Source organism: Serinus canaria, chromosome 2 (assembly GCF_022539315.1).
Source record: "Serinus canaria isolate serCan28SL12 chromosome 2, serCan2020, whole genome shotgun sequence".
NCBI classification, from domain to species: Eukaryota; Metazoa; Chordata; class Aves; order Passeriformes; family Fringillidae; genus Serinus; species Serinus canaria.
The window spans coordinates 39,014,443-39,028,636 of NC_066315.1; the positions used below are offsets into that span (position 1 = coordinate 39,014,443).

The window sequence follows — 14,194 nt, forward strand, 5'->3', positions numbered from 1 at the left end:
AGTCAATCAGGGAATCTGTGCAGTAATATTACTCCAGAAGATGTGCTGGCAGGTGGGGCTCCTGGAGTGCCTTATTAAATGCCAGCATAAAGTCAGGGGATTGAATTGCCATGTTTAACTAATGGATTGTTAAAGAGGCCAAATTGTGTCATAACAGAAAAGTATGTTACAAAAGAATCTCTACTCTTCAATGGGCAACAGATAGAAATTATTTGGGGGAATAATAAAATCTGTGAAAAAGTTAGCTGCTAAATAACAGAAATTATATTATGAGAGTAGAACAGAAAAATAACCAGAAGATAGATGTTGTTGTTATCTAACTTCGAACAAAAAAATCTGGATACCTCTGCTATGCTGGTAGTAGGATACTAAACTGTTTCTTGGCCCTAATCACCTGGTATGAATACAGGTTTCAAAGGGCAATGCTGTTGTATGGCCAAGATCAGTATCCACTGACTCCATTGACTTATGTTACACGACTCTGCTGGTTAACATTACAGATTTGCAACTGAAACTTGGCAATTTTGTTGATGAAAGGCATGAAGGAATATGATGCAGCTCTCTCTCTCCTAGTTCTTAACTGGGGAAGATGCAGCAAAGGAGTGTAAACACTTTTTTTTCTGTCAGTTGACAAATACAACTAGGTATATACACAACGAGGCATTTGTTGAATATGAAGCTTTTTTTTTTTTTTTTTTCAAATCATACTTTAAATTTAGTATGTGTTTTAACATTGAAATGCTTCAATAGTTAAAATGAAAGCGCTCTAAGGACCTGCTTTGCAAGTAATGTCTTCCCCCAAGGCTGTGGAGGCCTTTCAGGGTTCATTCTTTCAAATATCTTTTGACTTGGCAGGATCATGATCATTACCATTATTTGAATTGGAGTATCACTGGAAAGTCCTGCAGCGCCAGTTACTGTGCAGCACATTCTGAGGCCCTGCCCAAAATAGTGCACTGTCTAAATGCATGAGATGCAGAAGGGTGGGGGAAGAAAATACTGTCCTGATGGTATGTCTGGCTGCAGTGGAGCAATGGCTAAATTTGTACTTGGAACTTCATTAGGGTGAGGATATCAGAGCAGAGAGTGTGCTTCACTGCTTCTTGTACTCCGAGGCGAGGGCAGAGTTCAGCAGGACCCCTCTTCTCCCAGATGCTTTGGGACAGAAGCCAGCTGTCCCTATCGCTCTTTAGCTGACAAGAGTTGTAGCAGCAAAAGTACTTCAGCTTTAGAGAACTCCTGCCAACTCGGCTGCGCCTATCGGGACTTGCACCTTGTCTGAGATAGTTTTGGCAGCAGCAGCCTCTGCCCTTTGCATGGCCCTTAAAGTGCCCTGGGTCTGAGACCCCTTTTAGGTGACCTTGCATGCAGTTTTGTCCATTAGTCCAGTCCTTGCAGAGCGGGCTTCTGAGCTCTGTAACCTTTACCTCTTTCTAGTTCTGTTGTTATTTTAATCATACTGTATGAATCCCTAGCAGCACATAGTGGAAACCTGTTAGATACTCTCTATTAGCTTTTAAAGTAACAGAAAAGGATCGTTTTTGATTGGGCACTCTTAAAAAGAAACAAGGTCATGGAGTTTCATCTTCTGATGTCCCTGTTGAAAGTAAAATGCCCCTTTTCAAACTAAATGCAAGCCAGTAGATTTTAGAGGGTTTCTTTGGCTTTCTTCCATAATACCAACCCTTTTTTTAAGGTCAGTCTAGTAGAGATGCATGACTTGATTAAAATTACTGCTTCAAAAATTGTAACCAAGAATTAAAATATAATAAATATATCTAACATCATAGCTTTAAGGAATATGTGTGTCGATACAAAGACATAAATAAAAAGGAAACCCTCAAATGTGGAAAACAAAGTTTCTTATGTACTTCTGAAAATCCTGGTAATAATATCTCAATCTGCAGTTTTTGTAGGTTTTAATCCAGGTATGTTGTGTTCACTTGTAATAAAAATCATTCCTTCTCGAACATTGATGCATTCCCAGCTCTATAAGGAAAGATTTTTGACTGTGGTGATTTGTTCTGTGTTGATTAACATTTGCACATGGCTTCCCCTGAGCCTTTTCCTTGGTCCTCCTGCTCTCAGCCCACTCCACCTCCGTGCATCCACCCCCGGGGGGAAAACAAGATCCAGCTCAGCAAGTGCCAGTACTGAAGCAGTAGCACAACTTCTTTGCTTTGTGCTTCTATTCTTTGCAAGGGAGAAAATGGGAGTCTTCCCACAAGGGGAGACTTTGTTTTCCTCTTTCTGTTGTCTGTGATCCCCACCTGTTGTATATATGGTAAAAATATCTGGGACTTATAACCCAGCAACAGTACGCAGCTAGAGTCATGTGTGACCGGGTCAAACACACACTCGCTGGAGGGTCATGGCCAGGTTACTAAGTCAAGGCTGGCAAGTCTCCACGATAATGTTTTCTTTCTCTCTCACTCTTTTTTTTTTTCTTCTCCCCTTGTCTGTCTTCCAAACAAGAGTTTAAAAAAACCCAAACCCTCATAACAATGCAAACTATTTAAGCATGACAAATTCAAAGAAGTTTTTTATTAAGAAAAAAAAATGGGGGGGGGCAAAGTCAATGATATTTTGGATTTAATTTTATAGTATAGTTTTATGTGGCACATGAAAGAGAGAAATTTGTATTGAAACAATAGAGACCCACTTTCCCAGTTCCTGGCTCTTTCCTGGAAGATGATTAAAAGCAGACTTTTTTTTCCAGACGAGACATAAAAATTAAATGATCTACAGTATATAGTTATTTTTTCAAATGTTTGGAGGCTTATAAATAACTTCTACAATGAAATGCACACATACAAGCAGCAGAGAATCTGGTTCTAATTACTTGTACTTTAGTTGAACTTTGGCGTTTCCTTTGACTTTCTGCCTAATGTATGTGAGCTGAGTGCCTTGCACTCCTGCAGTGAATTCACAAAAAAAAAAAAAAAAAGAAAAAGAAAAGAAAAGGCAAAAAAATCCAGACTCTTGTTGGTGCCAACAAAAATGAGGGTTAACAGAATGTTTTGACCAAATGCAACACTTTGCTATTCACCCTAATTAGCTGAAATTGCGGCTTCCCACCAGGGACCCTGAGCTCAGTATTCAAAATTCCCTTGAGGCTATCCAGGAAATGCCATTTGCTTTACAACTTCTTATTCTTTTAAAACTCAACTGTCCAAAGTGTGCATTAACATGCAAGCTTAATAATCTGAGCTTCTAGAAGAACATGAAGCATTTTGCAGTGCCTGACTGCTTCTTGTTGGTCTCAAAATAAAATACCTTCTCCATCTGTCAACACGGTTTAGCTGGCAGTAAATTAGCTCTCAGAAAGCACGCTGTGCTTTTAAAGATCTTATCTGCTACTTTATCTAACCTTTAGAAAAATTTCAGACATCTTAGGAATTGTGAAGTGACCGATTGTTTGAGAGTCCCTGTGTGCTTAAGCTGCATTCAGGTGTTGGGTGACAGCACCAGGCTCTGTTGTCTCAGGTGAGCAGGGATCCTGAAGTGTCACATCCCATAGGACAAAAAAGCAGGGCAAGGAAACAAGTTGCATTTTTTTAATTCTCTTTTTTTCCTTCTTGAATTCTTCCTAAAGTTCTAGGACTGCTTTAAAAATGCTTCTTCTGGAAAAGTCGACTATTCATCCACCATACTTTCTTTTTTTCCCTTTTGCTTGTGTGGACATGCATAGAAAAAAGCAGCTTCTGCTGTCATGCATCCATTAGCTGTCAACATGTTGCAAAAATAACACTTTATACCTGCTGAGCATGAGTTGCTACAGATGCCTGTGCAGGACTTCTGCCCAGGCCCTGCATACTTTTTTTCACATAAGAATTACAAAAGCTAAATCCAAGGAAGAATGGTAAGTCAGAAACTGGAGTAAGAGTCAAGCATGGCTTGAACCCAGGTTCAAGCTTCTCCAGAAAACTGCACACCTTGCTTGTGGTCAAAAGTGAATGTGACCAAACTGTGTTTTATTATACAAAAACACACCATCAAGACCCCACCCCCCCAAAAAAAACCCAAACAAAAAACAACAACAACAAAACAAAACCCAAACAAAGACAAACCAACAACAACAAAAAAAAAACCAAACACCCCAAACCTACCAACCAAAAAAACCAACCAAAAAACCAAACCCCCTAGACAGTTGTTCAGCTAATGCAAGTTTTATTTTTAGTAGATTAAGTCCTTTTAGTGGCACATGTATATGTGAGTTTTAGGGAGGATCTTCAGATTTCTGTTGGCTCTTTCCTTATCATATACCTTTTCAAATTGTCCTGAAAAATATTCTCTGGCAATACCTTAAACACTTCACTTGCTGACTGTGTTGTGTATTTATGAACTGAGTTGGTTGCATAATCTCTTCTGGATATCACAAGCTCCTGTTTTTTCTACAGTGCCTGACAGACCTCTCTGGTGTACAATACTGTTTGTGATTGGAACACATTGTTTAGGATGAATTGATGAATAAACAGAAGTGTATCAGTATTATTCCTGAAAGGCTGCTTTCCCCATACTGAAATCACAGAAAGATTGCAGGAGAGCAGTTGTTTTATTGAATGACACAACCTTGTTTTCCCATGGGGATCCTAAAAACTGCCTTTTAAGTGGACCAGGAAAGTTGAATGAGCTAATACAAAACACATTGTCTGTTGGTATTGGAGTTTTAAAGCTAAAATTTTGTCATTCCACAGACTCATTGGAAGCCACCATAATTCATGTACGAGCATGAAATAAGGCAAGGAATGTTTGAGGCTTCTCAAGGGCATTTGATGAATCTAACTTTAATTTAGAAGTACTAATAGATTATTGATTCAAGCAGGGTGGCTGTGTAGAGATCAATAACAGAGCACTCTCTATCTCTCTTAAATACCAAAAATTACTGTTGAAAAGAAATGATCATTCTCATATAAGTTTTCATTAAGAAAAATCTTCATTAAAGTTTGCTTGGTGCAGTATGAACACATAGATGCTTGCCAAGTTCAGTTTATTTAATACTGAAGAAGATGACTGTAGTTCTGGACATTGTCTTAATGTCACAATTTATGGAGCCATGTTATTTGACTTATTTTAGTTTTCTGTTTTTTCACAGCCTCCTTATCGTTAGATATATAAATAAATTTCAATAAATAATTTTTTTTTCACAGCCTCCTTATCGTTAGATATATAAATAAATTTCTGCTTAGATCAGAGCCTTTAATACTTTACTCTAGCATTTATTTTCTTCTCAAGAAGTGTTTGTCCTTGAAGTTGATACTAGCTTAACCCAAGGAAAAAAGGCAGAAAGGAGCCCTTCTCTCACGGGTAATCAGAGGTTGCCTCATGTGCTGTGATGCCCTCTGTGAATTCGGCAACACATGGGTTGACAATGAATCATGAGTTTAATACAAATGTATCATCGTTGTAATCTGAAAAATATAATGTACAGTAAATCTTGTCTAAGATTTTTCCATTGAGTAATATTCTTTAGGGCCTGCTGTTAGTACTCTGGAGATTTAGCTCTGCTGATAGTGCCTAATATTTCTGGCTAGATCTGAGTTCACAGATCCTGTCATTCCTATATGTCTGTTGAAAAGTTAGAGGGATTTATCTGAGAAGCAGCAGACGGCTAGGTGAAACATGAAAACGTATTGCACATCCACAATAAACGTGAGGAATGATGACAGCATATCACAGAAAACTAATGCAGATGTTTTGGAAAGATGTAGTTCACATGTCTTGTCTTGCATCGTAGAGCTTTCACGTCCTTTCCCTGAAAGGGGTTACTGGCTTTTCAACAGGCTCAAAACAAATGACCATCCAGAAATATTAAGGCAATAAAGGGATGTGGGGATCATAATATATAAGTAGCTTTTTCTCAGCAAGGTTTCCTGATATTCAGGTCCTAAGGTAAGTAAGGAAGTGTTGCTGTGTTGTGCTAGTTTTACAGATTTAAAAAGAAAAAGAAAAACTTGTTTAGGTAATTTTCACTTCAGCTCTCTCTCTCTTTTCACACTCTTTACATATATCCTGATATGTGCTGCTATCCTGCTAGGTCAGAATTGCATACTGAGCTAGAAAAAGGCAAGATATTAAAAAACTCTTCCAAGATTAGGTACCAATTGCAGTTTCCCTTTAAAGGCTGATATCCAACCTGCACACATGGATGCTATACAATTCAATAGGCTAAAACCAGAACATAAGCTCTAAGTTGTCCTTTTTGGGAGCCTGGTAAGATTCGTGCATTACATCTAAATTATTGAGTACTTTAAAATGCAGTTTTGAGGCTGTAGGAGGTAGTCCTGCCATTATTTGCCTTGCTTAGCTCCCTTTAAATTTTACTAGGAAAGACAAATTAATGTTTGTTATGGAAAGAAAATATTGATACTTACAATATGGTTATTTATAGTAATTTATTCAAAATTATTATGAATCATTCAATTTTTTGTTTTTCTTTTGTAGCAGTTGAAACTCAGAGCACCAGTTCTGAGGAACTTGTTCCGAGTCCTCCTTCACCACTTCCACCCCCTCGTGTTTACAAGCCCTGTTTTGTTTGTCAAGACAAGTCATCTGGATATCACTATGGTGTCAGTGCTTGTGAGGGATGTAAGGTGAGTGCCATCATCTCCCTTTCCTTTTATAGGGCTGCATTTCGTCTTAGGAGAAGGATAAAGCAACCCAGTTTGGTGTGACTTGATTGTCTTCAAAGACAGCTGTAACTTTCTTGCATGACTTAGTTCTGATTCACGACTAAAGACAAGTAAATTACCATCATTCTTGGAATTAATTCCCTTCATAACTTCTGCCAAATATGTCTTTCAGGGACTTCCTTAACTATTGACTCTCATGAGAATGTGGTCATAGATGTAGACATGATCAAAGAATAAATGGAAAACATTTTGAGACTCTTCATTGTACATCTGTAGGTCAGATATTCCCTGAGATCTCACACGGCCCTTGGCTGCTCTTGGCCTTTTTCTGTGTGCTGCTACCTCTCTGTACTCAGGGGGTGGAATTTGGGAACAAGATCTGATCATCTGGAAATTTTTGGTGTAGTCTCTAGCTATGTAACTAATCTCAAATCAATTTGGGAATTTGAGGATTAGCAGGTTTGTATTTGTAAAATTTAATCTGTCAGACTTCACTGCTGGTTCATCTGCCACTTGCCTTCCTCTGCCGTGATTGTCAGAGCATGAATTGATGGCTGTCCATAGGATGAAATAATAAAGCACACCACTCAAAAGTAGAATATACCTGAAGAGAAGACACCCAGCAGAGAACAAATGTTAGCTACACCTTGTTTGTATGGAGGTTATTGGAGGTGTGCATACTGTGTGCACTTCCATGCATGCAAGGAAGAAGGTAGAGTGAAAAATGGGAAAGAATGATATCATAGGGCAGATGGTCTCACAGATAAATTTTTTTAGCATACCCTAGTGCAATGATCTTTCTTAACAGTTAAAGAAAATACCTATGATTTTCATCCTTTAGCTTAAAATAGATGTGTAGTGTTTAGTACAGTACTAATGCATGCTGAAAATGTGACAGGTGCTATAGCCATATAAATAAAGTTCTTAGAATAAATTAACAAAAAAATTTTGCTGGTTTATTTTTGTGAAATGATATATTTTTCAGATAGTGTGCAGTTAGCCATTTTTACTTTATCCTTTGAACCTTCAACTTCTTCCATTCTAGTGGCCTTTAAAATAGTTCTGGGTTGGTCATTAGACAAAATACTAAAGGATTGAAATCTGATTTCCCCCCTCTTTATAACTGTAGAGACTGAATTAGTGAAAGTAACTTCTTAATCTCACCTCAGTTTTAGAACTGCTTTCTGGTACAGAGGTTTTTCTTGGATGTCCTGTCTGTATTTTTTTCTTTTAGATAACACAAAACTACCAAAATTTAACTGTTTTTTAAGAATAACTATGGAAAGAATGTGCTGCAGCTGATTTCCTTAAGTGGTAAATCTCATCATACTCAGATGCTAATATGCAAATGCTGGTAGTGTAACTTGCTCACCCACGTTACCTCTAAGAACAGACATAATTGCAGACTGTGGTCAGAAAGGTCACATGTCCCTAAGAATTAATTTTTTGAAAAATATCCAAAAATACACTGTAGGACTTTTACTGGCCTACTGCAAAGCATTTTCACAAATAATTAAGCAAGATCTCACTTGTCAAAATACATGAGGAAATCCATCTTGTAATGTGTTAGCCATTACTCAACAAGAACAGAAATATTATCTTCACTTATTTGCTGATTTGCAAGATGGGGTAATTCAGCACTTAACAATAGCTGATGTTAAAAGAAGAAGAAAAAAAAGATTAGTTACACAAAGCCTGTCAGTCTATGAGAAATAACAAGATTCCAAAGTAGTAACTTGGCTGCTTGAGACTGGTAATATTTGGGTTTGTTGATGTTAGCTCTGCAACAGGTTGGACTAAGGTTTTATGAAATCTCTTCCATGGATTGAACCAAATTCCTTAGCAAATGCTAGAAAATTGCAAGAACATGATGTGGCTGCTGAATCAACCACAGGTCCCTTTGGTGGACAGGGACGTAGCACAGGTCCCTCAGGTGCTACATTTGCTATTGAAAGTTGTCTGAGCTGGATGTCAGCAGAGAGCAGAAAGCAGACAGCAACACCAGAGGCCACCTCAGAAACCTGTGTTGCCAGTTTCCACTCTTTCTCTGAAAAATGTTATCCTTTTCTCTTGAACCCTTTTTGACTGTTTGGTTTATTTTTCTTTTCCTTCATCTTTGCACTTGCTTTCATACTGTCATCAGCTGTTGGTCCTGTACCTCAAGAAAACTACCACCTTGAACTTCTGGTTTGTGTCCATACAGGCTTCTGCATGTTCTCAAGTCTGCTTTCCCCTTCTGTTCTCAATATTAGCTCTTCATGCACCTCTTTTCATTATAGCCTTCTTCCTACAAAAAATAGCCAGTTGCTTTGCAAATTTCAGTAAGCACTGAGAACTGAGCACTGCTGCTTGAGGAAGCCTTCTTTCCTGTGGATCTCTGCCTTTCAGTTGATTAACCTAAGTTTATTGGAGAGCCTGTGTTTCAGTGAGGGCTTCTGCTTGGTATGGAGCTGCAGCTTCATGCTGATTCTCTGGTAAATCAAGGGAGCAATAATAACAAGGAAGAATTCATGTTACAGCCTTTTGTGCTGTTAGGAAACTCAGATTCACTACCCTTTTGAAGACACATTTCCACGCAATTCCAAGGAGCTGTTTTCTTCAGGATTTGTCACTGAAGCTGACCAGCATATTCAGACGCTGTTGAGATGGGGAGAGACAATCTCATTCCATAAGAAGCTAGACTAAAATATCAACCAATCCCTTTCTTTCTCTTTTCATCTGACTGTGTTGCAATTTTCTCCTTTTTCACTTCTATTTTCCCTTCTTCTTTCTTCATCAGATTTGCAATCTGCATTCTGTGATGTTAAATCTTAAATTCACTCGTTTTTTTCTCCTGCATTTGCACCTTCCTCTGTTCTTAAGTCCTTTTCTCCAGTCTTTTTCTTTTTTCCTTTCTGACTCATTTACCTTTAATTTTGAACTCCTGGCAGCCTTGTTTCCCAAGGGAAACACAAATGGAAAACTCTGCTCCCATCATATTTACCTAATTAGGACCCTGATCTTTTGGTTCTCTGTGCTGGCTTTCCATTGGTTTTCTTCTAGTTTTCTCTCTGTTTCCTTCTCTTTTGCCTTTCTCCTTTGAGCTCCAGTGAAGCGGCTGCCACAGTGATCATTATTAGTCATCATCTAATGCAAGGAACAGTTTTCTATCCATCAGGTTTTGGGTTGATGGCTGCCTTTGATTCATCAGGCTTTCTTTTTCCTGTCTTTCAGGGCTCTTTCCTTGCTGACTTTTCAATATCTCTTTAAATGGCTCTTTATCCACTTCCTGATGCCATTCCCCAAGGTTCAGTTCTTTGGTTTTCTATTTAGAAAAGCCTTGTTTACTGACCTCTTTTTGTGGTAGACCAATGGGGGATGTCATGGCAATATTCTGCTTATAACAGGTGTATTTTTAATTGAGACCTTCCAGCCAGGAGCCCTTGGAGACCTGTGGATGGTGACTATGACCTTGTGATGTTCAATTTGGGAAACACTGTGCTATAAATTTTATCTTCCCTCAGCTACCACCAACTGTTGGATAATTTCCAAAGTACTCCTCTCTCTGACTTCTCCCCTCCCATCTTTCCCTGGCGTGTCATCTTGCTCACCTCTCTGCTACCTTGGACACAGAGTTCATGAAGACAGAACTTTCCACCCTCTCTTTGTGTCATCACCAACTATAATGTCAGTTCTTTCAGACATCCTGCCATGATGACATAATTTCTGATCTGTAGTATTCTATTTTACCTGATCTGTTGTCATTTTTTCTCCAGAATCTGAGAATCTGGCTTCAGCTGTCTTAATTGTCAAACCATTGCTGTAGTCTTCTCACATGGGATTGGTGCCTTCTCCTGTCCTTCCTTCCTCTTTTCCCATTCACTGTCATCCTTAGTTCTTATTTTTCCAGGTACCAGAGAACAACCTCCTAACCTCCTTTGCCAAATACTTTAGTGACCTTGCTGTCTTATTCATTACTGGAGTCTTCAATACTGTGCTGTAGTAGGAAGACTGTTCTGTGGCTTGTGTTGATATATTAATAATTTAAGGTTTTTAGAGTATGGAGTATTTCATAAAAGGCACTTGTCAACCACAGGGGGAATTTCAAAGTGGTTATAAAAAATCCCAAAACCATGCTTTTGTGTTTATTTCTGGGTTTTACACAAAACACAGAAGTGTGTGTGCCTCATACCTGGTGATAGGCTTTCTGTATGTGAGTTTCAAAATCAAACTGATCTTCACAGTGTACTTGTATTTTGTAAGAAAAATTCCATAGACATTCCATCTTTTTATGTGTAAAAGACTACATTGACAATATTCAGCTTATTTACAACTTTTCCATTTTGTAAACTGCATGGCATCTCAGAGATGGGTTTTGCAATCTTCTTATGTTGTTTCATGACCTCAGTTACAGACTTCTGAGATTTTTCTCTCACCCCCCCACCAGTCTCTGGGTGTTGCTAGACAGCACGCAAACAAATTCCATTGAAAATAAGCAATTTGGATTTATCCAGCTGGTGCGACTGGTTATAGGGCTGACTCTCACCAAGCGCTCAGCTCTTTGGTCCTGACTTCAGTCGTTGTAGCCGGGTTTGCAGAAAGGGGGACTGAGAGTAGTGGGCTGGATTCCCCACACAATGCCATCATTGTGTGGGTGAGGAGGAGAAGCTGGTGTTCTGGCGGCTTCAGCTGTCTCTGAAAGCCTTGTCTCTTGTTCTGGGCATTTAAAAGACGGCATTCCTCTGCCGACAGTCCTGCCCGGATTACTGGCTTGAATTCGGTGGGCAGCAAAGATGCCTAGAGCAGTTTCATGGGAGAAGACAGCGCAGCATATAAGAGGGTAGGTTTACGGTCCAGCAGTTTTGTCTGAATGATGAAGATGCCTCTCTGCCTGTTATTGATGCTAACAGACAAAAATGTAGATAAATCTGCTTCAATACTGAGTGATCCCAAGTTGGCCTTTATCATAAAATAAGGATAGCTTTCCTTCCATCAGAGTTTTCATATAGAATCACATCTAATGTGAGATCATTAAATTAAAAGGGTAGCCACATTAAATACATTTTCAAGCGTCTTCAGCTCTGAAAATATGTCTGTTTGTTTGACATATTCCTTACTCAAATATGTATTTTTATTATGGAAAAGACTTGAAGCAATATGAAAAAATAGGCTTTGATATAAACCTTGACATTCAGGTCTGTAATTTTGTAGGACTGACTCCCCAAAAAAGGCAAAATACACACAAGGGGAAAAAAAAGAGAAAATGAAACCCTTTTTGCTTCATTCAAATTTATTGTTAAGCTTACGATATTAAACTTAGGAGAAAAGCTGTCATTTTGTTACAGTTTTAACTTAATCACTTGCAGATGCAGTGCGAGGCAGTCCCACTACTCAACTTGAGGCCCAAAATTACTTGCCTAAGGCTGAGCTTTCTGCAGTCTTTTAAGAGAGAGAGAAGCTCTCCTGATTGCTTATTCAAAGCATCTAAACTAGATCTGCTCTGGGTCACCCCCTAGAACAGCCTGTCCCCATGAGCCTTTGGGTTAGGTGCCCAAGCACAACTGAGTTAATGTTCTCTGATATGAAGTTCCCTATGATTATGTCCCTCTGGATGCTGAGAGGCTTGGGGTTTCCCTATTGCAGGCCATGAATCCTTGACCAGCATAGGTACAACAACTGGTCTATGAAATGCTACAGAGAGACAGAGAGACAGAGAGAGAGAAAGAGAGAGAGAGAGAGAGAGAGAGAGAGAGAGAGAGAGAGAGAAAGGAGCTGGCTTTCATTTTATTTGTTTGTTTGAAATTTGATGGCAAGAATGTTATTTCCACCCTCAATGATATCCTGATTCTATGATATTATGCTTTGGTCTGCGAGAAATGTTGCTGAGAGAACCTAAAATATTTTATGGATTGTTATAAAAAAGTTCCCTTTATGGAACAGTGTCCTTTGGGACAGATGCCTTTTCATTTTAATAATGTCTCTTACATCATGTGAGAACAGATTTGCATTTTCTTAGGCAGTTTGGGATTGTGGAGGGATCATAAGCTGCAGTTCTTTTTGATAACACCACTCTTGCACATGTTAGCTTCTAGCTATAATATAATTATGTTTAAGCCTATATTTATGCCTCTTTACGGGGAATTAAGGATCCAGACATAGAATTTTCTCAGCTATTTAGCAGTGAAAAATAAAAGCACACTTCATAAAGCTAGCTAACTAACATTCCATGTATTTGTTTGGTTTTGTTTTCTTGGCATGTTTTAATCACCTACAACTGAAACAGAAAATAAGAAACGTAAACTTGAAAACATGTACACAGCATGATTTGTATCCGGGAAAGAAGTAACATTGTTTGCAGCAATGCAATGGGAAAAGCTTCTGTTGGTTCAAAGGAAAATATAGATCAGCTTGAATGATCAAGCTGTATTCGTCTCCATTTAGGCTGTGTTAGCGACAGTGCCAGCAGTAGAGATGCATGCTGTCATCCATGCACAGCTATGAAAAATTCCTCAAATCACAGAAAATTGCTCCTAGTTTCAGTTAAATCAACAATACTTTTTAGAAGGTGAAAAATGTATTTCGAAATACATTTCTGCATACTATTAATATAATCTGATCTTAAACTGTAAGCACTTTGTAGCATAGCAACATTCCAAGCCATTCATTTGCAGAAAGCAGTGCCATATGCAGAAAGACACTAAATGAGTTGCAACTTCTTTAAATGTAGTACTGAAACCCTGGAAATTTTATTCATTTTGTGCTATCAGAGGAGACCTGATTGTTTTAATGCCATCATTGAAATTTTAGCTTTTCAGATAACAAACCCAGGAAGGGCAGGTGCTCCGTGAAAAAGGTGGTAGATATTTCAGTAAATTTTTAATTATTTTTTGTTATGTTTTTGTTTCTTTGTTTGGTAGACAAAACTTTTGACAGATCCTGAATTGATTTTAAAAGATGGGACGCATGTATTAGTTGGAAGCACTCTGAGAGCAAGAAAAAGTGATGAAATAGATGGAATTGGGAACAAAAAAAAAAAAAAATTACCAGGTTTATTAAAATTTCTGTCTGGGTTTTGTGAATGCCATAAATGAAGAAATAAAATTACTTCCTTACCACAACAGGTAGCAAAAATGTAAATTGTGTTGTGTGCCAAGTATGCTTTCCAGTTTTTTGTGCCCAGGTTGTGGGTTATAGCTCAGCTGCTCCCCTGTGATGGGCTTCTGGGAGCAGAGATGGACAAAGAGCAGCAGTGTCTCCATGAGGGTACAGCACCTACATCCACAGCTAATCTTCCTCTTACCCTGCCCCTTGTCATAAACCAGGGTTCATCTTAAACTGTGAGAATAGTTGTTTTTTTGCTAATTACTGTATTTTTTTCTGGCAACCATGCTGATGCTATAAAAGCACAGAGATTACCCCAGACTGACTTTCTAACTGTGCTAGCCCTGCTGCTCCACTTATTTGTGAGCATAAGGGCTAATGTCCTGTGGAAAGAGGAGCTGGAAAGTACTCACTCTCTTATTTTCCATGAACTGTCACATAACAATGTATAATTGTTTGGCTTAAATCTTGCACTCCGTTCT

At 38.6% G+C, this 14,194-nt stretch overlaps 1 protein-coding gene across 7 annotated transcripts in view; it reads left to right on the forward strand.

The window, feature by feature from the left end:
- Positions 1-14,194, forward strand: part of RARB (retinoic acid receptor beta) — a 321,234-nt gene that overhangs the window by 247,671 nt on the left and 59,369 nt on the right. For all 7 annotated transcript variants that reach the window (XM_030231742.2, XM_030231950.2, XM_030231763.2 and 4 more), the window contains one exon: positions 6,445-6,593. In XM_030231742.2, the coding sequence (XP_030087602.1) occupies positions 6,445-6,593 (149 nt within the window). The remainder of the gene's footprint in view (positions 1-6,444; positions 6,594-14,194) is intronic.